We start from the raw sequence: 24,992 nt of genomic DNA, 5'->3' as shown, positions 1-24,992 counted from the left end.
AAAGTGGTCAAATGGCCAAGATAATGAACTCTAGACAAGGGGCCAGTGAGTTACCCCTTGTGGAAGAGTAGAAAGAGGGGCCACAGTGTAGGGGATTGCCTCTGTGATGAGAGCAGAACTTCCCGCCATGATGTTCCTGCCCCAAGATGGCAGTCAATAGTCAGCCCCTACTGCATGGGCAGCTTTCCAGAGCTCAACATTTACATCAACACAAGACACATACACGCCATGTGGCAGGCTCTGTTCTTGAAGTTTTATAGATTTAACAAATTTGTTTGTCACAAAAACTCCAGTGACTCAGTGTTATAGCTGAGGAAACTAAGACAGACAGGGTTGAACTGGCTTGCCCAATGTCACGAAGCTAGTAGGTAGTGAAACCAGAGTAAATAACATTGAAGTTCTATGAAAGAGCAGTAAGATGCTGCTTTGCAAGCATCTACAGTTTGTAAGGCTATATTAGGGAGGTAATAATGAAAGCAAGATGAAGCAGAGTCAGTTCCTGTCCTTGTAATGGACAGCCTCAGAGTACTGAATAACCACACACTACAAGATAGTAGGTGCCAAGTGCTATGAGAAGGACACTAAAGAGAAGTTTTTTTTGTTGTTTGTTTGTTTGTTTTTTTAAAGAGAAGTTTTGTTTTGAACATAAACAGTGCAAACATTTGAGGTTAAGGTTTAGGGTTATAGGAGAAATTAAGGTATAAGAGGAAACTTTTCAACTAGAGGATTTGTCTTCTCTTTGAATATCTGCAGTAATTAATAATAATTTTAAAACTTTGTCACTTAAAGTACCAGTCCACTGACAGCTGGAATGGTCACAAACATTTTTCTTATAGTGACTTCAAATATGCATCCCGTGTCATTTCCACAGGCTTTTGCAGTGAGTAGGTAGACAGAGTCTCATTTATCTTCCATAGAACTCTAAGCCAAATATAGAATGACTTCTATCACTCTCCTGTCTCTCTCTCTCTCTCTCTCTCTCTCTCTCTCTCTCTCTCTGCTAGTTAACTGCTCCAGTTTGTTCATTTGTGTCTGAGTAACCCATGGTCACTAGTCTGGGTCAGTTTATTTCTATCTTATAAAATGAGGCCTAGTACAAAACTCCAAGTGTGGTATCCCTAGCACTAAATAGAATGAATTCATATCTCCCATGCTCTGGTCACCATGATTCCGTTAACAAGGTTTCCATTAGCACCCCAGTTTGTCACAAAGCTTAAGCTTTGAAATCAGGTAGATCCTGGCCCAAATTCTAATTGTGCTTCTGTGACTTCATCCATGTTATTTAATTTCCATTTGATTTGGATTTCTTACCTGACAAAGGGGGAAAATAGCCATGTCCATTTTATTGAGTCATTGGAAGGGTTAAATGTGGCAAAGCATGCAAGCTGCTGAGCAAAGTGCCAGGAAGGGAGTAAAGTGAACAATAAGTAGTAACTATTAATGTGACTGAGTCTACATGAACTCTCTTTTGGCACCCACATTACATTGTTGGCTCACGTAAAGGCTAGAATTAATAGCGTTAGGTCTTTGTCAGAAAGTTTGCCAGGTAGAGGCACGTGTCCCATCCAAGACTTTAATTGTTAAGAAAAAAATTAGCCATAGGAAAATAATCCTTGCTGCAAACGATAGGAAGGAGGAACAATAAAAAAAAAAAAAATGAATCCAGGCATCTAGGTGGGAACCAAGGAACTCTTCAGAAAACTTGTCAAAGGACATTGAGGACCAAGGGAGTTCTGAGGGTCAGGACCTGGTAAGCCCAGCAAGTCAGTCCAAGATAGGCATGAGAATCAAAGCCTGAAAAAGAGGATAGCATTAATTAATAAATTAAAAAAAGGACTACTATGTGCCAATCACCCAACCTGATGCCTGGGGATATAGACATAAACAACACAGAGTCTCTGTTCTCAATTTGCTAAACATCCAGAAAGAGAATAATTAGGGAAATAGAGTGAAAGAAAATACAATTGAAAGTTGAGGAGACACTCCTCTGTTCTCAAGTTTTCTATGTCAGATGTCTCATCTAACCTCAAAAGAGTGTATACCTAATTTAGATTATATACCTAGCTAGTACTCCAGGCTCTTAAATTGTTTGCATCCCTTTCAAATTTCATACCATTTTTAAGCCATTTTGCTACTCAAAACAACATATCAATGAGAGGGTAACTTTGTTACCCTTTGTTGTCTATAGGACAACCTACAAGGAAGAAGACTATAAGAAATAAACAAAGAGTAAGAAATAATAACAATACATAGCAGTGGCAGAAAAACCTCTGAAGATTTGAATAATAGTAACAAATGCAGGGATTTAGATTCTGAATCTACCTCTGTGATTCTGTAGAATCAAAAAGGTTACTTAGAGATTGAATAATTCCCATGGTGCAACCCACTTGTAGGAGTAAAAGGCAAATCTATGCTTCAATTTTAGTCAGCTAAAGATGGCTATCCATTGGCAAAAGGAAAATGAAGAAAGGAAGGAAGGAAGGAAGGAAGGAAGGAAGGAAGGAAGGAAGGAAGGAAGGAGGGAGGGAGGGAGGGAAGGAAGGAAGGAAGGAAGGAAGGAAGGAAGGAAGGAAGGAAGGAAAGGAAAGGAAAGGAAGAGGGAAAGAAAGGAAGAGAGGGAGAAAGAAATAGAAAGGAAGAAAGGAAAAAAAGGAAAAGAACATTTATATCATTGGTTAAGTCATATTTGAGGAATAAGTTCTCCTTAGTTGAAATCCACAGTGAGTTGCTACTTCTTCTATTTATACTTTCTGAAATATTTATTGAATACGGTGTGCAAAACATTGGGATGGGCACTGTGGAGACTCAAAGATGAATCAGACACATAGCTGGTGACCTCAAAATCTAATAAGGAAAATTATAGATGTTTATGAATACCTGGAATCCCACCCATCCCGTGTTCTATAAAACATGATGCTTGTGGGCAGAGAAAACACACTGAAACTCCAGAGAAGAGCTTCTGCATGTGAGAAGCAGGAAGTCCTTTTTAAAAATGGACCTGATGGTAGTTAAGATGGCCTTTCATTCAACTATTCGGTAAATATAAATTTAGTGCCTGTCATGTTCTGGATGAACAAGAAGACACAAATTTACATTTACTTGGGGTAGATGGAAGATATAGTGAATAAAAAGGCAAATGGATAGCTATTAAAATAATTACAGACCTTAATAAATGCTCTAAAGGAAATTAACTGAATAACTCAATAGAATAAGAAGGAGCTATTTTAGATCCGGTCATGGGGAACTATTTCTGAGGAAGAGATGTTTGTATTGACATGTGAAAAAGGAAAAGGAGCCAGATGCAAAAAGAGGTGTAAAGAGAATAGCCTAGAAGGAAGGAACAGAAAATGCAAATAATCTATAAATCGGCCTCTGAAAGAAATAGAAAAAGATCCTACAGCCTAAGTGTGAGGAAAAAGGAAGGAATAAACTGAGCTTTGGAAAGACTGATAGGAGGCAGACCAGGTAAGGGATTTTATTCTAAAAGCAATCGGAATCCATTTAAAGGTTTTAAACAGAGGATCAGGGCCCTGGGTGACTCAGTCAATTAAGTATTTGCCTTTAGCTCAGGTCTTGATCCCAGGATCCTGGGATAGTTCTGCATTGTGCTCCCTGATCGACTGGGAGTCTGTTTTTCCCTCTGCCCCCTCCCCCCAGCTTGTGCTCCTTCTCTCTCTCTCTTTCTCTCTCTCTCTCTCAAAAATAAATAAAATATTTTTAAAAATTATAAACAGAGGAGCAACATGATCTAATTTACATTTATAAATGATTACTTTCGTTCTATGCAGAGGCACATATGGAAATAGAGAGATTAAGGAGGAAGCTCCTTGGAAGTCCAGGCAACAGATATGATGGCTTTGATGTGGAGGTAACAATGGTGATGTAGCAATGTTGTGCAATATGGGAGACATTTTGGTGGTAAAGCCAAGAGAACTTGCTAGTGGATTGGATGTAAGGGGTCAAGAAAACAAAGAATCTAGGGTGAGTCTTGGGTTTGGCATCTAGCCACCAGGTAAATGGTGGAAACCTACCATGATATGGGGACCACTGGAAAAACCACAGGTTAAGCAAGAGTATGGTGGGGTGACTGTGGATAATCAAGACTTCTGACTGATTAGTAGGAATTGGTTATCATGGGGTAGAAACAAAGGTCATGGTCAAAACATTCATAAAAAAAGCAGCATGAACTAGGCAAAGAAATGAAGGTGTATGTTGGTGCCCAGGAATTCTTGAGAATTTGTTTGTTCAAGTGGCACGGTGTGTAGAGGGGAGAAGTGAGTGTTAGGAGGGCACAACTGTATCAGCCCAGGCTACTCTGCTGCTCAGAAAAGCATTGTGAATGTCAAATGGCATAAGAAGAGAACTTTAGAAAGATTTAGGGGGTATAGATGTAGAGGTCAGATGGGAGATCAAAAGTTAGAGGTGGGGAGATATGATGGCAGTAATCCGGGTTAGGGAGAGGGAGGACATGAACTAGATAGTGAACAGGATGGTAGCTTTATATTTATTTAATATCTCCTCTACAAGTGTTTTGCTGCAAACTTGAAGTCAGGAATTCCATGTCTTTCTAATGAGCTCTAGAGCTGTCCAAAGATAGGATAGTTCCCCATTCTCCAGCAAGTCTATGTTCTAATGATCTTTGGATGAAAAGGTGACAGAATAAGACAGGAAAAAAATCATTTGTGCATCCATGCATCATCTCCTAACTGCACAGCATTGCGGAACATATAACATTTCTTGGAGGTGACATACTCCTATCACCCAGGATTTTGTTTTATGAGATCCCGTGTCTCAGAATCCAGGATGCTAGTCAAATGATACAATTTACAAATACTTTCTCTTATTCATTGCGTTACCCTTTCATTTTGTTGATGGTTTCCTTTGCTGTGCAGCTTTTCAGTATGATCCAGTCCCACCGATTTATATTTGGTTTTGTTGCTCTTGATTTTTGGTTTCAGATCATTTAAAAAATCATCTCCAAGACTTATGTCTAGGAACTTACTGCCTTTGTTTTCTTCTAGGAGTTTTATGGTTTCAGCCTTATGTTCAAATTTTTAATACATTGTGAGTTAATTTCTATGTATGGTATAAGATAGTTGAGTTTCATTCTTTTGCATGTGATTATTTAGTTTTAGTTTTCTCAACACCATTTATTAAAGAGACTATCTTTTCCCTCATTGCATATTCTTGGCTCCTTTGTCATAAACTAATTGACCATATAAGTGTGTTTTTTTTTCCTGGGCTGTATTCTGTTCCATTGATTTATATGTCTGTTTTAATGCCAATAGCATATTGTTTTGATTATTATAGTTTTGTATTATAGCTTGAAATTATGGAGCATGATGCCTCCAGCTTTGCTCCTTTTTCTCAAAATTGCTTTCACTTTTTGGACTTTGTGTGTGCATGTGTGTGTGCACACACTTGTGGTTCCATACAAATTTTGGGACTATTTGTTCTATTTGGAAATCTGCCATTGAAATTTTGATGGTGATTTCATCAAATCTGTACATTGTTTTGGGTAGTATGGACATTTTAATGATATTAATTCTTCCAATCCATGAACATGGAATATCTTTCCATTTATTTGTGTTTTCTTCCATTTTTTTTCCATAATGTCTTATAGTCTTCAATATACATGTTTTTCGCTTGCTTGGTTAAATTTATCCCTAGGTATTCTATTCTTTTTTGATGAAATTCTAAATGGAATTATTTTATTTCTCCTTCTGATAGTTCATTAGTGTACAGAAATACAACAAATTTTTGCATATGATTTTGTATCCTGCAACTTTACCAAATTCGTTATTAGTTCTAACAACTTTTTGATGGAGTCCTTAGGGTTTTATATTTATAATATTATATCATCTGTAAATAGTGACAGTTTTACTTCTTTTTCAATTTGGATGTCTTTAATTTCTTTTTCCTGTCTAATTGCTCTGGGTATGAATTCTAATACTGTTTAATAAAAGCAATGAGAGGGGGCCTCTTTGTCTGGTTCTTGATCTTAGAAGAAAGGCTTTCTACCACTAAAGATGATATTAACTATGGGCTTGTCATTTATGGCTTTTGTGATGTTGAGGTATATGACCTTTATACACACTTGATATTAGATATCTGATAATGGATATTGATATTTTTTTAATTTCAAAAATGTTTTCCTTTCACTGGACACTAGGCCAGGAATACGGTAACGTTGCGATATTTTCAAGAGAGTAGGTTTTCTAGAGTCATTTATTTCTATTGCCTGAGTAACTATTATGTGATAAGCTGCTATTGTATGCTTAGCTTGTCATATTGATAAGCAGCTCTTGAAACCCCACCCACCCACCATCCCACTTCTAAATATTATGAACTTTTCATATGGGTACAACTTCACATTGCAAGGACCTGAATGTAGTCAGGCTCTATAAGAAAACTGAATTTGTCTTACCCACATAGTAAATTTCAGCCCCATGGTTCAGTCCCAGGCTGGAGAACTTGGCTATGGAAGATTCACTTTCATTTGGCTCAGCAGGTGCTACTGCACCAAGGCACAATGTATTCCCCAGGAACTGTACTCACTGTGTGTCCCTTCATTAGTCATTTCCATGCTAGTCATCACAGTTTTTGTTATTATTTTTTTCCTGTGCCATCTTGGCTCCTTGTCCTGACTCTTCATCTTACTTCTTGTACACATTTATTTGTGAAACATCAGATTTAACTCATTGCTGCATCAATGACTTCTGTGTTTTTTGAGATAAGGCTGAATTAGGGAGAATACCCATTTTTAGTTAGTTTGTTTGCTTAGAGCATTTTGGGGCTAACCAACATCCCAAATGGAACCAGCCTTCCCCCACCAGACAGTCTTGTGATGATTGTCAATTAAAGTTATGCTCTTTTCTGGCTATCTCTAAGTACCAAGTATTTCAGATTTCCAGAGTTGCCTTGGCTCCTGTCTTTTCAAAGGCCTAATTATTTATCTCTCTCTCCAATTCTGTGAGTTCCCAGATCCTTTCAATAAACTCCCCCTAAAAATGAGCAAGAGTCATTCAATCTTCTGTGCAACCAGAGAGCCATAACTCATACTCTGAATAACTTAGCTTCTATAGCCAATTCCAAGTAAGGAAAGTTAAAACCAACCAGACAGACCATACTCAGTATACTCTCTGGACCTTCAGAATCCCCCATCTATTTGTATTGTTCTCTGAAACTTGGAGATCACCCAATTACTGTCAGAAAATAAATATGGTGTTTTTTTCTCTTTGAAAAAATATTATTCTTAAGTACAAATCGGGATGGTTGAGGTCAATGGGTAGAGTACTGTCTTAGCAAAAAGAGTTTAGTACAAAACTGCCAAAACGATATATATTGCAAGCCACTGATGAAGCTACTTGTGTGATTTTATCTTTTCTAGTAGCAGATGCCACAACAGACTTATAAAATAATAACAGGAGTTAACATTAATTGGATATTTATAATAGATCAGGTACTGAGCTAGGCACCTTGCACAAATTACTTCATTTAATCCTCATAATAACCCTCTGAGGAAAATATCTTTATTAACTCCATTTTACAGATAGAGTAACTGAGGACAGAGAAATTAAGAAAACTGCCTAAATTAGAGAGCTAGTAAGTGGTAGAGGCAGAATTCAAAGCCCGACACCCTGAGTTCAGACATCATGTTGCTAATTACCACATTGTAACTTTTTTCAGAAAAAGGCAAACAAGAAGATACTGCTTCTGTGTCTCATCAACCATACTAAACTATTTGGACATATATTTTGTACTCCTAAAGCAATAAGCAATTATCTTGGAACTATGCATTAAATTGCAATGTGCTGCAATTTAATATATAGTTTTAAAACCAATTTGCTCAAGTGTTGACTTCAGAATTTTAAATGTATTCCATTTAACCAGCAATTTAAATGAAAATTTAAATAAATGCTATAAATGGGTGCCTCATTTGCATGATCTGTTGATTAACTCTGATATGAAGCTCATCTGTGCCCAGAGTTCTGCCTCCTAGCCCAGGCCTTTGGCAGATCACCTTCTAGATGAGTAGAGGACAGCTATTCTCATCTCTTTAGCACCTCAACACACATGTTGTGACACTCACACGAGGCCAACCTCAAATGCAGAAAACTACACTTACCAAAACTCTTTTATTGAGTCTATTCCATGTGATTGTGAGGAATATACTGAGAAGCTGCTTAGAATGGCAGTAAGACCCTTTCAAGGAGCATCTTAAGGTAAAAATAGATGGTCTAAACTGCCTTCTATGAGGAAAGACTCTGTCATCTGCAGGACAAATGCATTGCTGAGTGAAGTATGCAAATTTAGGGACAGAGATGAACTATTCAGTGAAATATGAAAGAAGGTGAGTCTGCCACCAGCATCTTCCTTCTCATCCTTTATGCTACACAGAATCAGTCTTGCCCCCATATAAAATTAGAGCAAATATTATAAAAATTTTAACCTATCTAAGAGCCAACACAGTCACATAAGCTACTATAGATGGTACCCATGAAGTGCCAAATGTGGTTGATCTCGGGGATGCACATACATCTCATTGCTACTCTGATGTTGATAAATGAAGTACAGAACACAGCATAAGAGAACATAAAGGCATTGGTATGGGTTAATCTATAGCTGAGACCCACTGAGGCATGAGTTTCTATCCATCTAGAATATGGGCCAAGGTTGGTTTGCTGCCAGTTTTGTGTAGGAACATGGGATCTTGGAGCTTGACAGTCTCTTACAGATAACTTAGCAAATGTCCTAATTTTGAATTTAAGAAAAATGAGATGTTTGTGGCACACAGATTGTTTGATGGTCATGTGCTCTCTTCTAAAGAGCCTCTAAGAGCTGTCCATACATCACCTTTCATAAGCATCTGGAACTTATTTCATATAATAGTAGCTAGGATTTATTTAGGACTTACTACATGCCAGGTTTTTGGTGAGTCCTTTACAAATAGTAGCATATTTATCCCACACAGCAATCCTGTGAAGATACAAACAACTAAAACTCACTCTGGTTAAGTTAAATCTAAAAATGATTTATTGGGAGGATGGTATCAGTTAGCTATAGTTATGTAACAAATGACCCCAAAACAGAGTAGTTTAAAACAACAATGATACATCGTTTCTCATGATTCTGTGGCTTGGCTGAGTGACTCTGCTGGTCTTGCCTGGGCTCACTCACACAACTGCATTAGCTTGTGCATTGGCTGGGAGCTGAACTCATCTGGAAATATTGGGAAAGCTGGACCTTTCTCTCCACAAAGGCTTTCATTTCGAAAGAGATTAGACTGATCTTCCTCTCAAGGTGACAGCAGGTTTGAAGACAGTGAAGGCAAAAGCTGCAAAGTCTCTTGAGGCCTTGGACTGTATGCCACATAACATCACCTCTGCCATACTCTGTTGATTAAAGCAAGTCACAAAAACCGTTGGATTCAAAGAAAGAAAAAAAAGCCCACCTCTTAAGGACAGAAAACATTGTCATGTTGCAAAGTGGTATGCATACTAGGAAGGAATAAAGGAATTTGAAGCCATTTTTTCCCTAATCTACTAGGGTTCACCCTCTTACTAAAAATTATTCATATTTCTTCCACCTACAAGATATTCTTATTCCCATCTCCAAATTTTCCCAAATCTCATCCTGTTACAGAAACAGACTTGTAGTCCAGGATCTCATGATTTGTATCAGGTCTACAAGCATATAAGGCAGTTCAGTTGCAGCTGCTTTTGGTTCAGGGACCCATAAAAACTAAAAACACAAAGTATCAGACACCACACTCAACATAAAATAGTGAGGACAGGATTACTGCCATAGACATTCCCAGGAAAGAATGGAAGACACAGGGCCGGTCACTGGTCCACAGCAGTTCTGAAATCTAGCCAAGGACACATTGAACATATTAAATAGGGTCTGCTTCTGCCCTCTGGATGGTTCCTAATCCATTTTTCTTTGTGACTCTTGGGTCTACATTCAGAAGTGAAGCAGTGACCCAGCCTCTCTGACCGTCTTTGATGTCAGATACGGTGATGAGTACTTGCAGACATGCCAGCACATATCGGCTTGTCCTTGTCTCTTCTCTCAACTGAATTTGTGGTTCTTGATTCTCAAAGATGAAAGCTAATCAGAGAAAGAGGTTTCTTTCTCCAGCTCTGCTCTTGGTCACACTTTGGCAACTGTACCTGCCTGCATTCCCAGATTCCTCTATAAGCTCCAAATGTCCCATTCTTGCCGGTACTTCAGAAGACTAGTTAGTGACTTTTCTCTGATTTCCAATTCCTCTTTATGGAAGTTTCCTTCCTCAGCCTCTCCCATAATTATATAAGGCTTAATTTGTATGATAAATACCTTCTTCCAGAATACTCCTTACATTATAATATGTTATTGCATTTCATCTTTACCACAACTGTACAGGTTATAAACACATCCATTTTACAGATGAGAGCACTGAGGCCCACATAAGTTAGGTAACTTGCCCATAGCTACATAGCCAAAAGGTGTCAGAGCTCAAATTTGAACTCAGGTCTATCTGATTCCTGAGACTATGCATGCAACTCCTATTCTCCATCTACTGGGAGAAGAGGGATGAGGACAGTAGTGCACTAGTAAGCTGGTTTCTTATTGGTAGCACTTGTTGATTTTTATGGTGTAAAAGTTCCTAATGGCCTAATTTCAAGATACTAACAGTTTAATAATTGACTTACAACATTTCTGAATATGTAACACTCTCATGAGCTGGTATGAAGTGGTTTTGGTACACCCCAGGGTAGGGAGCTAGGGAAACAAAAGTCCTTCAGTAAGAAAATGTAATAATAGTTAACAAAAATGGAGTAGAGCAGTTTTTCACGTGTTTATCTGTACTCAAGCCATCTGATTCCCAAGTCAATCATTTGCATTTCTCTCCCTGAAGCCTTTCTATTTTGGCAAAACCTGCTCTGTCCATTTATGTGGCAAGCGTGAAGCTCCAAAAAATTAATAGTTGCCTCTCAGCATCCCTCAACCAATCACTGATAGAAATTAATGTATAAATATTCTGCTCTTTTGTCTTTTATATGGGATAACTCTGAGGTGTCTATTCTTCACTAATAACCTGAGTTCTCCAGCAGAATTAAGCTTCAATTACCCATAGTGATACCTTGCTTTATAATATATTCTACATTAGCTATCTCTGAAACCACCTTCCAAAATAACTAATTATGCTCTAATCCTTGACTTATGGTCTGCTTCTGGAAAACCCAAATCAAGACAAATATTTACCATTTTTGAATGCCTGTGGCCCAGACAGACACTGTATTAGACACTTACATGTTTTTACACAACTTTTTATGACACCTCATGCAATGAGTATCATTCCCATTTCCATAAATATGAAAATGAGGATCAGAGAAGTTAATTAACTTTGTGGAGGTCACATAGCTGGTATAATAAATAGCAGTGCTGATATTCAAACTATGATTGATTGCAATGTCTCTTCTTTTTTCACTAAACCATGCGGCCTCTCTCACCAGGGAGACTGGACGAACACACGTGAAACAATAAGAGAACAATTAACTGCTAAACTGACATATTGTATTGAACACTTCTGGGCAAAACTGTCATCATATGTATGTTCCACACTTACTTTCTGAAATTCTCTTTTGTTGTGCCATCAACTTGAAAAATAAGGCCACCGACAAATATTAGGAAATTCAATTTTTCATAGATTTTCTTTCTCCTCTATCAGTGCTTCACACAAATTAGGTACTGAAATAAAACTGAGCTGATGGCATAACAGAATATACCATGATGAAAATGCATATGAAGAAAATATGTTCCCTGGATGTATTTTTTGGCCTGCATAGCATTTGAAAGAACAGATAAGATATGTCATAAAATACCAATTAAGTCTCTATTGATTTTGAAAGTCGATGCAGAGCATTAGGAGATCAAACAACACAACATCCAGAGGTGCTGAATTGGGAATAGTCTTATCAGCAAGAAACTCAAACAAAAGGAGGACTTAGCAATATATTTAATAGGCAAAAATTGGAGTGTGGAAATTCAAAATTTGTCAGTGCTGCAGCGAAATCACCAAACCAGATTTTAATATTTAACAATGGCCTGCTGACATCCAGTAATTTAGATAGTTGCTCTGTAATATTTCCCATTAAGAAACTCCCAAATACTGAAATTCTTAGCACTACACCTCAGATGCTGGTGGAAACAAACGTAAAATTTAACTCTGATTTGACAGTATTTTACAGTGTTGATTTCTTAATTTTAATGATCTTCTCTGACAATATGCGCAGAAAGAACCTTTTGAAATTTGGGATGGGGGAGTTCTAGCCCTACATAATTCTGTGACTGCTGGTAGAACTTTACTCTGGTTAAATGATGCTCCACAAGATGTCTTGCCACTCCACCTGTCAATGATTCTATGGCTAGAACCATTTTTCAGTTAAAATCCTATTCATGTAATGAACACAAATCACATCCCAGCATTTCTTTTTTTTTTTAAGATTTTATTTATTTATTCATGAAAGACACACAGAGAGAGGCAGAGACATAGGCAGAGGGAAAAGCAGGCCCCTTGTAGGGAGCCTTATGTGGGACTCCATCCCAGGACCCCGGGATCACTACCTGAGCTGAAGGCAAATGCTCAACCACTGAGCCACCCAGGCGCCCCATATCCCAACAATTCTAAAAGAGGTCCTCATCAATGCTCTATACTACTGTGAATTCCTAAAATGTTTCTGGACTGCCATGGTGGTGGTTCCTGGGAGGAAATGATGAAGAAGGTGGTTGTTAGGGCCATGGAGATGATTTCAAACACAGCTAAGCTGTTTTATGGCAAAAGCCTCTCTATATTACGTTGCCTTTAAAAGTTTGTAGGCATGAATGAATGAAGTAATACTTTAGCTTCAAATTACAATGTGACTTGACTGACATTTGATACCCATTGCTTTTCCCTCTTTAAAAAATAAATAACTTTTCTGCTAAGTATCACTTACCATGGGAGCTTCATCAGAATACCTAAGGCCTAGCTTTGTGCATATTTACTTTTGTCAACTGCACTCCTCAAAGACAGTATCGGTGTCAAATGGTAATGGCTGAAGCAGCCAGTTTCATTTGTTTCAAGCTTATTTGTGGCATCATTACCTTTATGACACACGGTATACTAAGAAAATTTAAGTATTTTTATTCTTATTTCTAATATCTTGTCTTTCCCATGAGGCGCCATTGTTGGAAAGAGGTAAGAACATTTACCTTATATAGTCCAATCCTGTTAAAATTGGGTCAAATATAATAAATTAAACAGTCTCTTTAGACAATGCTCAGTTTTACTGTGTAAAAATGCTTGATTTCTAAGATTTCCACTTTCCCTTCCCTTCTCCTGATACTCTTCTTGATGACTTCTAGGTATATGGGTAGAAAAGCAAGTTACTCAATTTCAAGATGGTAGAAGAATGGTAAGGTCCTTGGTTCTAGCATAGTGTCCCCTGGCACCTTTGTCTCTGGACAGTCTCACTTTCTACATCTTTTACCACCTAGCCATCACAGCTGAGGCATATTCATGGTCTCTTCTCCCTCACCTTGGTCAGATACTGGGGTGCTCCATGACTGAGGTGACCTTTCCTTGGCTGTTGATAATGGTATAGACTCTCTGGGCTTATGCCACATCCTTCATCACCTCCCCCTTAGAGGAGATCCATCCCATGATTTCTGCCTTCATCTTCATCAGAGGGACCCTTGGAAAGATCAAGAGTACTTGATCCAACCCCCTTCCTCTGAAAGAGCCACCTCCACACCTTAAAAGACTAAATCCAGCTTCTCTCTCCTCATCCAACTTCAATGAGCCATCCTTTTGCTTTGAAGAGATTACAAGGTGGCTTCCTCCAAGAGAAGCTGGTAAAGATCTCTGTTGTTGCCTTCAATGTTTCTATAAACCTACTATATAAATGATTGATGCCTCTACCAGCCCATGGGCTTTGAACCCAAGTAGTGAGAAATAGATACCATGTCTTTCAACACTTGTCTCCCTTGATTCAATCTCTTTTTCCCTCCCTATTATCACCTCATGTTAGGAATGGAGATTTTTCATTGACTCTTCTTACATTAAATATTCCCTTTTACATCCTAGTTTTAAAGGTACATAAAGGTTATCTTCTCTATACTATGGAAAAACTCCACAGATTTGTCCTCTACGTCTAGTATGTCATGTTAAAGGGGGGAAATAAAAGAATTTAGAGAGTCCTATATCAAGGCAATAGCCTGACTTATGAAACTACTGTTTTCCGTTGAAATTCCTATTTTGACCACTGAAATCTAAATAGTAATTATCTTTCACTTTGTGTTCTACCTGTAAGGATCGTAATCTTTCTTAAGCAGACAGCTATTTGCAGAGAAGAGCAGGTACTCAGACACAGCAAAAAAAAAAAAAAAAAAAGAGCATGGTAATATTTTTTGAAATATCATATGCATAGAAGTGCTCTAAAATTGGATTGTGCTGAGAGTTGCACAATTCTGTAAATTTGCTAAAAATTGAATTGCACATTCAAACAGGTGAATTTTATGATATGTAAATCATACCTCAGTAAAGCTCTTAAAAAATCATGTGCAGTATAAAAAAGAGTGAGCACAGTTGCTCAGCCTCCGGTAGGTTGTGCTATGGATCTCTTAATGGCACTGCTGATGAGAGCAATAGAAACAGAGCAAGCAAGGTGAGCACATGCAGGCATTGTCCCTTCCACACGGGTTAGGGATCAATCATACTCCCAGTACAGTTCAGTGAGTAGAAAGCTATAATTTTCCTTTAAACTGGGACTTACTTGCCAAATCTGTTTACATGTATATCTCTCAAGCAATAAAATGTCATCAGTTTCTTCAAATCGTAAGCATGAACTGTAATTGTGCATGCATATGTTTACATAAAAATATTTTTTCACTGGCATACACTTTATATGGAAGCTTCTTTCCAGGCAACATCAAATATCCAAAATGTGCACAAAAATATAAAAGAATGCAAAATAAACAAATAGAACAATACTGATGTGATAGATACCTGTACACTCTTCTTAGATAAGCCTATTCACATTTCATTCAGAAGCAATCTACCTTCCATCAGGTACAATTCCAGCCTTTTGTGGGCTAGAAAAACCAAGAACATGAGACAATAACCAAGCTTGTTAAAAGCAATAAATTAGAGGAAGTGTGGCAAGTGGTGACCAAAGAGACTAGGATTTATGAGAAGAAAGAAATTATAGTTGACACTCATGGGAGATCATGATAAAGGAGGCAGAAACAGTATAAAAAAATGCTACAAGAATTCAAAAACTGTTATCTGCCCGTCATTCAATGAAGGAAAAAACATCTGGATACATCTCAAATCTTAGAAATGTTATATTATTCAGTGCTCATAGTGGCAAGCAAGATACACAAAAAAGAGTTAAACATGTTGACTGAAGCAAATAAGCTTTAAAATTATTTTACAAATTATTCTATTCTTATAAGCCTGTTTTGCTTTTAAATTAGGTGTCCTCTTTTAATGTGATAAAAAAATAAAATAAAATACACCATTTTAACTATTCTTAAGTGTGCAGTTCACTACGTTGAAGTATATTCACATTGTTGTGAAATAGATCTCCAGAACTTTTCATCTTGTAAATCTGAAACTCTATAACTATTAAATACTCCCTGTTCTCCCTTATTCCCCCATGCCCTGGTAATGATCATTCTACTTTATGCTTCTATGAATTTTATTACTTTAATTACTTCATTCAAGTGGGATTGTACAATATTTGTTTGATCACACAATTTTATGTCTGGCTTATTTCATTTAACACAATGTCCTCAAGGTTCATCCATGTGGTAGCATGTGACAAGATTTCTATCCTTTTTAAGACTGAATAATGTTCCATTGTATGTATAAACCACATTTTGTTTATCTACTCGGCCGCTGATGGACATTTGGGTTGCTTCCACCTCTTGACTATTGTGAATAGTGCTACTGTGAACGTGGGTGTACAAATACCTTTTCAAGATCTTGTTTTCAATTCTTTTGTACATTTAGCCAGAAGTGGGATTTCTGGATAATATGGTATGTCTACTTTTAATTTCTTTTAAGTAAGCTTCACCCTGGGCTTTGAACTCATTACCCTGAGATCAAGACCTGAACTGAGATTAAGAGTCAGATATTTAAACAACTGGGCCACCCAGGAACCCCTTCTTTTTTTATTTTTTGAGGAACTTCTGTACTGTTTTTCATAGCAGTTGCATCACTTCATAATCCCACCAATCATCTACAAGAGTTTCAATTTCTCCATGTCCTCCTCAAAACCTGTTATTTTGTCTGTTTTTTTTTCCAATAGTAGTCATCCTAGTGAATGTGAGGATTAGTGATATTGAGCATTTTTTCATATGCTCTCTCGTCATTTGTATATCATCTTTAAAGAAATATTTGTTCAAGTCTTTTGCCTAATTTTTAACTGGGTTATTTGAATTTTTGTAATTGAGTTGTAACAGTTCTTTATATAGTCTGGATATTAACTCCTTATCAGGTATATGATTCATAAATATTTTCTCCAATTTCATAGGTTATTTTTTCATTGTTGGTTGTGTCCTTTGATGCACAAAAGCTTTTTAGATTGATGAAGTCTCACTTGTCTATTTTTGGTTTTGTTTCCTATGTTTTTGTGTCATATCCAAGGAACCATTGCCAAATCAAATGTCATGAAGATTTCCCCTGTGTTTTCTCCTAGGAATTTTGTAGTTTGGAGTCTTAAGTTTAGGTCTTTAATCCATTTTTCAGTTATTTTGCATATTGTGTGAAATAAGGGTCCAACTTTATTCTTTTGCATGTGGATATCTAGTTTTCTCAACACTGTTCACTAAAGAGACTGTCCTTTCCCCATTGAGTGGTCTTGTGTTGTAAATCATTTGACCACATATATGAGGGTTTATCTCTTGATTCTCTCTTCTAGTCCATTTTGGTTTACTTATCTGTCTTTATGCCAATAGTACCACATGGTTTCTATTACCATAGCTTTGCAATATGTTTTGAGATCAAGAAGTAGGAGTCCTTCAAATTTCTTATTTTTCAAAATTGTTTTGGCTAGAGTCCCTTAAGTTTCCATATGAATTTTAGGATTAATTTTTCTATTTCTACAGAAAATTATCTTGCAATTTTGATAAGGATTATACTGAATCTGTGGTTCACTTTGGGTAGTATAGCCATCTTAACCATATTTAGTCTTCCAATCAATGAACATGGGATGTCTTTTCATTTAATTGTGTCTTATTTAATTTCTTTCAGTAATGTTCGCAGTTTTCAGTGTCAAAATGTTCATCTCCCTGGTTAGGTTTATCTGTAGGTATTCTTTTTGAGCTACTATAAATCTTAAAAGGTTTTTTTTTAATATTTTATTTATTTATTCATGAAAGACACAGAAAGAGAGAGAGAGAGGCAGAGACACAGGCAGAGAGAGAAGCAGGCTCCATGCAGGGAGCCCGATGTGGGCCTGGATCCCAGGACTCCAGGATCACACCCTGGGCCAAAGGCAGGTGCTAAACCACTGAGCCACCCAAGGATCCCTCTTAAAAGGTTTTTTATTCAAAATTTAAGTGTATACCTTTTAAAGAGATTATCAGTAAGACAGCCAGCTATGAACAGATAGCTGGCATCCCATTGGTCTAAATCCTTCAATTCTAAATCCACATGCTTTCCTGTTTTAGTCTAAAGTTAGACATTCCACCGCCAATACGAAGCAGGAAAAGAACAGCAAAGATGCATTCCATGGTGTCCTCTTAAGTCTGGGACCAACATTTATTGGGACTCATCCCTAGCTGAAAGGGGCCCTACCACAGAAGCCACAGACAAGACAACTTTAAGTATTTAAACCACATCTGGGAACTTGCAATGAAGCTTCACTAAGTCAGGAAAATCCCTGCTCTATAATAACTCCATTTCATGAGAATTTTATGCTGTATTATTCATGAAAGGAGTATCAGGTGAAAACCCACATTGGAGGTCTCTGTGATTCATTTTGTGTTCAAACCTGCATCATCTATTGAAGGGATGGTCCTTAAAATAGTGCTGGCAATGGAAGCCAACCAGCTTCAGTTCCCTACATTCTCCAGAGGAAGACTGTCCTTGCAGAGATCCAAGAAAATGTTGACCTCAACCATCATAACTTAATCAGCAGCAAAAACAAAAACAAAAACAAAAAACCCTGTGTCCTGTGCTATAATATTCTATTGTATTCTCTGTCTGTGCTGTTTCAGTTCTGAGTAGGAAGACTAGTAGAAATCTCTGTCTCTCAAAAAAAAAATCACTGTCATATTTTCAATTACTCTATTAGGCATGATACAGGTCAAAGGTCTCCTTCCTCATGTTACAATGCATTTATTACAATGCATTTGTTTACTTGCTTTGAAGGTTCTATTTAAACTAAATCTTACTTTAAAGCATATTCCTCATAGAGTTCTATGCATATTTATCCATATAATTCAATGTGGTAATATTTATTGAGGGAAGAAGGTAGGACATACTAATTTTCAATGTGCCAGGTATTTTACATACAGTCTCACAGAACTGATGCTTAGAAAGGGGCCTTACTGTTTTATGAGTCAGAAACTGAGCTTTGGTCTATAAAAAAACAAAGTTCAAACTCTGTCCTTTCCCGTCACTGCCGTGAGTAAGTGCAAATTGGTCAGGATGACCATTGGTCGAAAAAATACATATTTCTGATCAGTGGATTTTCAGGAATTGGCAATCCTAATGTACTCCTATGCTAATTTTCATCTCTATATTATGCCTTAAAACATTGTTAATTCTTTTCTAGATTTCTAGAGTTCTCTCTTCTTTTGCTTCTGTATTTTAAATTAATTTTTAGCCAATTATTTATCTTCTATCTTATTTGTGATAAAAAAAAACTGTTGAAACAACAACTTGAGTGTTCAGCAATCGGGGATTAATAAGAACACATTTAGATTCCAATACCAGGATTTGTTTGAACAATAGAAATGACATTCATGCTTAAGTAAGAAAAAAAAAAAAAAAACCTAAATGAAAGCCTAGCCTAAAATAAGTGAGAAAAACATTTAAGCAAAGCAAAAACCCCATCCCCAAACTCTTCCTTAACAAATTAATTTTTTTCTTTTTTTCTGTCAAAGGCATTGCAAGTACACTACAGAAAATACAGATAAGCAGAAGAACCTAAGAAAAAAATCCATTATCCATCCAATAGTATACAACCACTTTTAATCCTCAAGTGTAAATTTTTTCAGTTCCAGTTCAATATGTATAAATGAATTATTATTTTTCAATAAAACATACTCTTATTGTACAAACTATCCTGCAGCCTACTACAATTTCAGTAACTCAACATATGCATTTTTCAAACTAATTCCTACATTTAAAGCACTCTAACATTTTAGTCTTACTAATGATAGAAAGAAGAAATAATTGCCTGAATATTAATTATGAGACCAAAAATAGCATAGAAGAAAAGGTGAAAAATTCTGAAAATAGATCATAATAGGGCTTAAAATATAAAAGTTTACAAAATTCCCATAGTGCTCCCAAATTACTAGTATTTAAAATAATTAGTAAATGAGAGCATCAATTTTCAATCAACTTATTATAATGCTTAATGAAAATAATGTAAGAATTGAAGGCAGAATATGAGAAGGTCAATAAAATCCTTTATTGCCTAATAATAAAAAGCCTAATAGATAAAATTAAATCATGGTTGTTTCTAAAAGTCAAGGATTAAACTGAGAAATGTAACTTAACCATGAGAATGTAGGAGGAAGGGCTAGGGTGATATAAACAAGCTCAAAAGAAGATGATCTTTGAGGAAAATATTGAATTGTGAGCACAAAAGCAGAAAAATCCAGATTGTGGAGAGTTCTAAAGGCCAAATAACATAGAGTCTTTAACAGATAAATTATAAGAATAGAAAAGGACAGGAGGATAAATCCATAAATTAAAAGACCTATCACAGGTTTTTCTTAATGGGTAATGCTAAAATGCTATGTCTAGGAATGCATAATTAGATGGTTAAACTATAAAAAAATGCAAGAAAGTAATTGCTATCCCAAGTCAGTCAGGGTAGTGGTCACTTATGGAAGAGGGAAGGGGCTATGGTTGGAAGGGGCCGCATAGGATATGTGCCCCCAAGATGATAGCAAAATTATATTTCTTCACATATGTGGTGCTTGCAAGGGTATTAAATAATAGCTAGATGTTTTACATAATCAATCCCTCATAATCCAAAAAGAAGTTTAGTGAGCACAGAACCAACCACCATGGAGATCCATCTGGTCTCTCAGTGATCATCAAAAGCTCAAGGTAAGGGATGCCTGGGTGGCTCAGTGGTTGAGTGTCTGCCTTTGGCTCAGGTCATGATCCCAGAATCTTGGGTTCAAGTACCTCATTGGGCTCCCCTCGGGGAGCCTGCTTCTTCTTCTGCCTGTGTCTCTGCCTCTTTCTGTGTGTCTCTCATGAATAAATAAATAAAATCTTAGAAGAAAAAAAAGAAGAAGAAGCTCAAGGTGAAAGGAGAGTGGGGAGGGAAGAGACAAAGACTGTGCCAGAATCCATGAGTATTAGGAACAAATTTAATGGGGAGGGATTCTACTTTTGTGATATTGTTTTCTTTGAGATATTATCCTATTTCCATCTCCATTCTACCACAGTGCCATGGAACAGAGGTACCACCCTCAAATCCAGAGATTCAGACTTCTAGAGAAGTATGGTAGGGCTGACTAAGGCAGGGATGGGGTCGCAGGGACACTCAGCGAGGTTACCAGAGTGGGGCCTATGAGGGAACATCTCAGAAAAAGAGATCAGGATCTCCTTCAGAACCAAGTTCTCCACTTGGAAGAGAAAGGTGGTGCTGTTGGTAGACCCTAGAAAAAGAGGCCCAGGATCCCACTTCTCAGTTAGAAAACTGAAGAAGCAGTGAGAAATTGAAAAGAACAGTATCATGATGTTCCCAGGGATGGTGTTGAAGCAATATGATAATTTCTGCAAAGTGTGTAAATATATCCGATTAAAGATTACTCATCCACCCTTCCATTCAAAAGAATGGTGATTTTTAAAAAGGGCAGAGGAGGTGGGGGGTGGGGAGAAGAGGGCTACCCCACTTTACAAAAGTTCACAACAGTTGTGTTCCAGAGCCAACTCTACAAACAAAATATCAGCAAAAGATGCTCAACTTCCAAGCACCTGAAAGCACCTCAAGTACATTTGCAAAACAGGTAGGGAACACTTACAAATTAGTTATTCATGAACTGTCACAGCATCTTTATATAACAAACCAGGGAAAGCCAAGGGCAGAGGGGAGATCAAAAGTTAGCTTAACTATGATTTTCAACAAAGCAGTGTATTCAACATGACAACATGTTGGAAAATTAGTATCTTTTGTCATTGTCTTTGAGTCATAAAGGGAGCACTAAACAAATTACCGAAAAAATTTATTCCTGGATGTCATAGTTCTGATTTCATTACAATATACCAGACTTATAACAGTATTTTAAGGTCAGCTTTTTAAGAGAAAAAAATTATCTATACCCACCCCCGCCATTGAAGCTTGAAATTCGCTTCCATTTTAAAAGTGTTTTAACAAGAATCTAAGCTAAATAAAGTAAAAAGAATGAATTTGGAGGCTGATTTATGTGGAAGGTTTGTGTTATTATTTCAAAACACAGGGGGAAATATTATTTGAATCCAACGAACTCATAATTTTGAATGGCATTAAAATTTCAATCTGATATAATTAATTGCCTGAACTTCTCTCGGATGTACTATGGCAAGATCATAAACTGTTTTCAAGCATGAAGAATTCTGTATCTGCAACAGGATTCCCTATGATGTTCTTCCATAATGTATAGGGTTGTAACAGATAGTCAACAGGAGTTTAACACAGGCATATCATTTAACATACTCATCAAATGTCACCTTGCAGGATCTGATCATACATCCTTAGAGATTTACAAAGTCTCACAGATAGATACACTGTGCTCTTTTAAGAGTCATAGCTAACATTTGGCACAATTAGTTGTTATCAGACATGTTATCGCCTTATCACCTGCTCAAGGATGGCCAGACACACAGCCTAAGCCTTCTGGTATCCCCTGGAATTCAAATTTAAGGTTAAACTTTGCACTCACTATTCAAACATGGCAACTATTGAAATCATCACAAGACATGTCCAGTTATAGGGATGCATGTTTAATTTTGGAAGAATAGATGCTTTTTTTTTTTTTAGGTTCCTATCAGAGTTCTAAAGGGTATATAGCTTTGAAACAAGAATTAAGATTACAAACAAAAACAAACAAACACCACAGTGCAGGGTTCAGATAGTCAGATCAACTACCCTGCTCCTCCTTGCCTCACATAAAGAAGCCTGCCATATTATTAGGATTGTTTTTTTTAAATCAATAGTCTACTTTATACTTCTCAATCAGTTGTCAAATAGCCAGATGTCTTAAATTACAGTGTGCTGACCCTAGAAACGCAAAAGTAATAGCTTTAGGAAAAGCTCCAGCAGTTTAAAGCGCTAGTTTTGGGTACCAGATAATGAAACACAATAACATTGCAACTTGCAAAAACATTTTGAATAGGATCCGGGGCAGTTATGCTGGGAACTTTTGGGGTGACACTAAAAGGAACAAACGAAAAAATATTTCTTGTAGTACAAGGATTCCGGTCTTGCCAACTACCATGCAAACTTCCCCGCCCTCAAAATGATCCGCAGGGAACGCAAGCCAGGGTACCTGACGTACCTGTTGAGCCCAAACCCCCAGAGAGCCTCAACCTAGCACAGCTTCATTAAGTCGTGTTCAGTACAATCCGAAAGGGTATTGATGCAAAGAGGAGTTATTCCTGGAGGAACGCTCCTCCTAAAAGGTCAACAACTAACTAGTTAGTGGAAATGCCTGAGTAGCAACAGTAATGACCTTTCCAAGCAGGGGCTCTTCACCAGCGGGGGTCGCCGGGGGGGGGGGGTGCAGGTAAGGGGCCCAGCTTGAAATCTTCAGCAAACATTCAAACGTTTGTACATGGGGGCACTTCCAAGGCAAAAGGGTTCGCAGTATTTCATCACACGTTCAGAGCAATCTAAGCCCCTTGGCTCGCTGAAGCTGGCCACCAGGACATCCCGGTAGAACGGATGACCTCCGCCTTACAGCATCCGTTTGCGGAATTCGGCTGCACCACACTTTCCTTCAGGCACTAACGTCCAGGGCAGTCCCCCACCCGCAGGCTCCCAGGGCATCGCCCTCTCTGCAAGATCAAGGTAGCCTCTTGGGAGGTGGGAGCGGTGATGCTGTGCTGGACCCAAAGTAGAAGCAAAATCAGCTTTCTTCCCGGGAAGACGCTTCCACGGGGTCTAAGGATGCCCACGCGCCGCGCCGCGCAGGGAGACCCCGACGTGCATCTCGTTCCATTTAGCAAACCCGCCCAGTGCCCAGGGCCGCGCAAGCGCCGCTCCCCGCGCTTTATGAAAGTTAACTTGTTTAAATTCTAAAAAAAAAAAAAAAAAAGAAAAGAAAAAAAAAGAAAAAAACACCCCAAAGCTGCAGAAAGGGCTGCAAAAACTCCACGAGGAAGCGGACGCCCTCCCCACCCAGCCTCCGTACAAACAGCCCTCCTCCCCGGCCCCCGGGCCAACCAGCATCCACGAGCTAAAAGCCCGCGTGGGGAGCGCCTCGGGGGCTAGCACCGCGTTTGCGCGGAGGCGGAGGCCAGTCGTTACCGTCCAGCGGGCCGTCGCGGTCCGGGTGGCCGCTCATCGCTGCTCCGCGGCTCCGGGCTGTCCCCCCGCGCGGCTCCCGCGGCCTCGGCGGCCTCGGCGGCGGCTGCAGTTGCTGAGGCAGCGCCCCCCTGGGGGCCCCGCAGGTGCACGGGCAGCAGCTGGGCGCGCGCCACTGCAGAGGGAGAGCCGAGGACACACGCCGGGCGCTCCTCTCACTTTGCAACCCGAGGCTCCAGGGCCAGCCTCCTGCAGCCCAAGGCTCTCTATTAATACTTGGCGTGCAGCTGGCTGCATGCCATCGACTCGACCCGCGGCCAGGGGCCCTCTGCCCTCGCTGGGGAGCGCTGGGGAACAGGCTTTAGGAGCGTGGGTGATTCGATGGGTGGAATTAGGCAGACAACTGCCCCAGCGCCTCTCCCGAGCCAGGCAGGTGAGCGAGCCTCGGCCTGTGACTTTCCCAGACTCCAGCGTTTTGGAGTAACTGTCCCGCAGCGTCCGATCTGGCCCCAGAAGCCCTCGGCTAAATCTGATGCCTGCTGCAGGCCACCAGCTCCGGGAACCTATTTTAAGGGCCGCCGCGGCGGTGAGCAGGCTCCGCACCCCATTCATTCAGTACCGCCTTGACATTTCGGAGTTCTACAAGTGAATCCCTTTTCCCCTCTCCGATTTCAGCCTCTCCTGCCTCTGCAAAATTCCAAGTTGGAGAAGGGAAAGGCAGCGGGCCGGTGAGCAAAAGGAGGTGGTGAATTAGAAAGACCCAATATCTATTTGGTTTTCAGACTGAAATTTTCTCCACGTTGTATTTCTTCCCGCAAGCCCGTGGAACTTGGGCTGTAGCCATGTTCCTGTTGTAAATTTAAATTTAATCAGTGAATGCTGCTTTTTTGTCACTCCTCTAACAAGCTTTATGTTTAAAGTGAAATTCCCTTGGGAGCTTTTAACTTAGGCTGTTGATATGAGAGGAGCAATCAGTTAATGCCATTCCAAAGCACATTTATGACAACTACATCAGGGAACTGCATTTGTAATCTTGATCTTTCAACCGGCTTTAAAAAAAAAAAAAAAAATCCTGGTTTATTTTTGCACAGAGCCTAGTATGGTTCCTTAGCAGGTGAATTCTTTCCTCTGCTTCCCAACATAGTTTAACTTCTCCTGTTCTCTTAACATAGTTTAAGTCCCTATCAGTGAAGACAGGGCAGACCTTTGCTCTCAAGTAAGAATTATTATTATTCCTAATATACAGACAATTAGAGTTATTAA

The 24,992-nt window shown here is 38.6% G+C and overlaps 1 protein-coding gene across 5 annotated transcripts in view; it reads right to left on the bottom strand.

Moving 5' to 3' along the window:
- The window catches only part of GADL1 (glutamate decarboxylase like 1), a 162,616-nt gene extending 138,459 nt beyond the window's left edge, over positions 1-24,157 (bottom strand). Inside the window, exons 1-2 of one of the 5 annotated variants that reach the window (XM_041733644.1) lie at positions 23,733-24,155; positions 1,312-1,794 (exon numbers count right to left, since the gene is read on the bottom strand). Coding sequence is in view for 2 of the 5 variants with exons in the window: in XM_041733647.1 (XP_041589581.1) it covers positions 23,733-23,769 (37 nt within the window). In the remaining 3 variants the exon portion in view is untranslated. Of the gene's footprint in view, positions 1-1,311; positions 1,795-23,732 lie in introns of all 5 variants that reach the window. The other 4 variants (XM_041733645.1, XM_041733647.1, XM_041733642.1 and 1 more) reach the window with 4 other exon arrangements.
- Positions 24,158-24,992: the final 835 nt, after the last annotated feature.

This window comes from Vulpes lagopus, chromosome 19, assembly GCF_018345385.1.
Source record: "Vulpes lagopus strain Blue_001 chromosome 19, ASM1834538v1, whole genome shotgun sequence".
Taxonomy (NCBI): Eukaryota; Metazoa; Chordata; class Mammalia; order Carnivora; family Canidae; genus Vulpes; species Vulpes lagopus.
The sequence above is the reverse complement of the archived record's forward strand: the minus strand, read 5'-3'. Positions and strand labels throughout refer to the sequence as shown.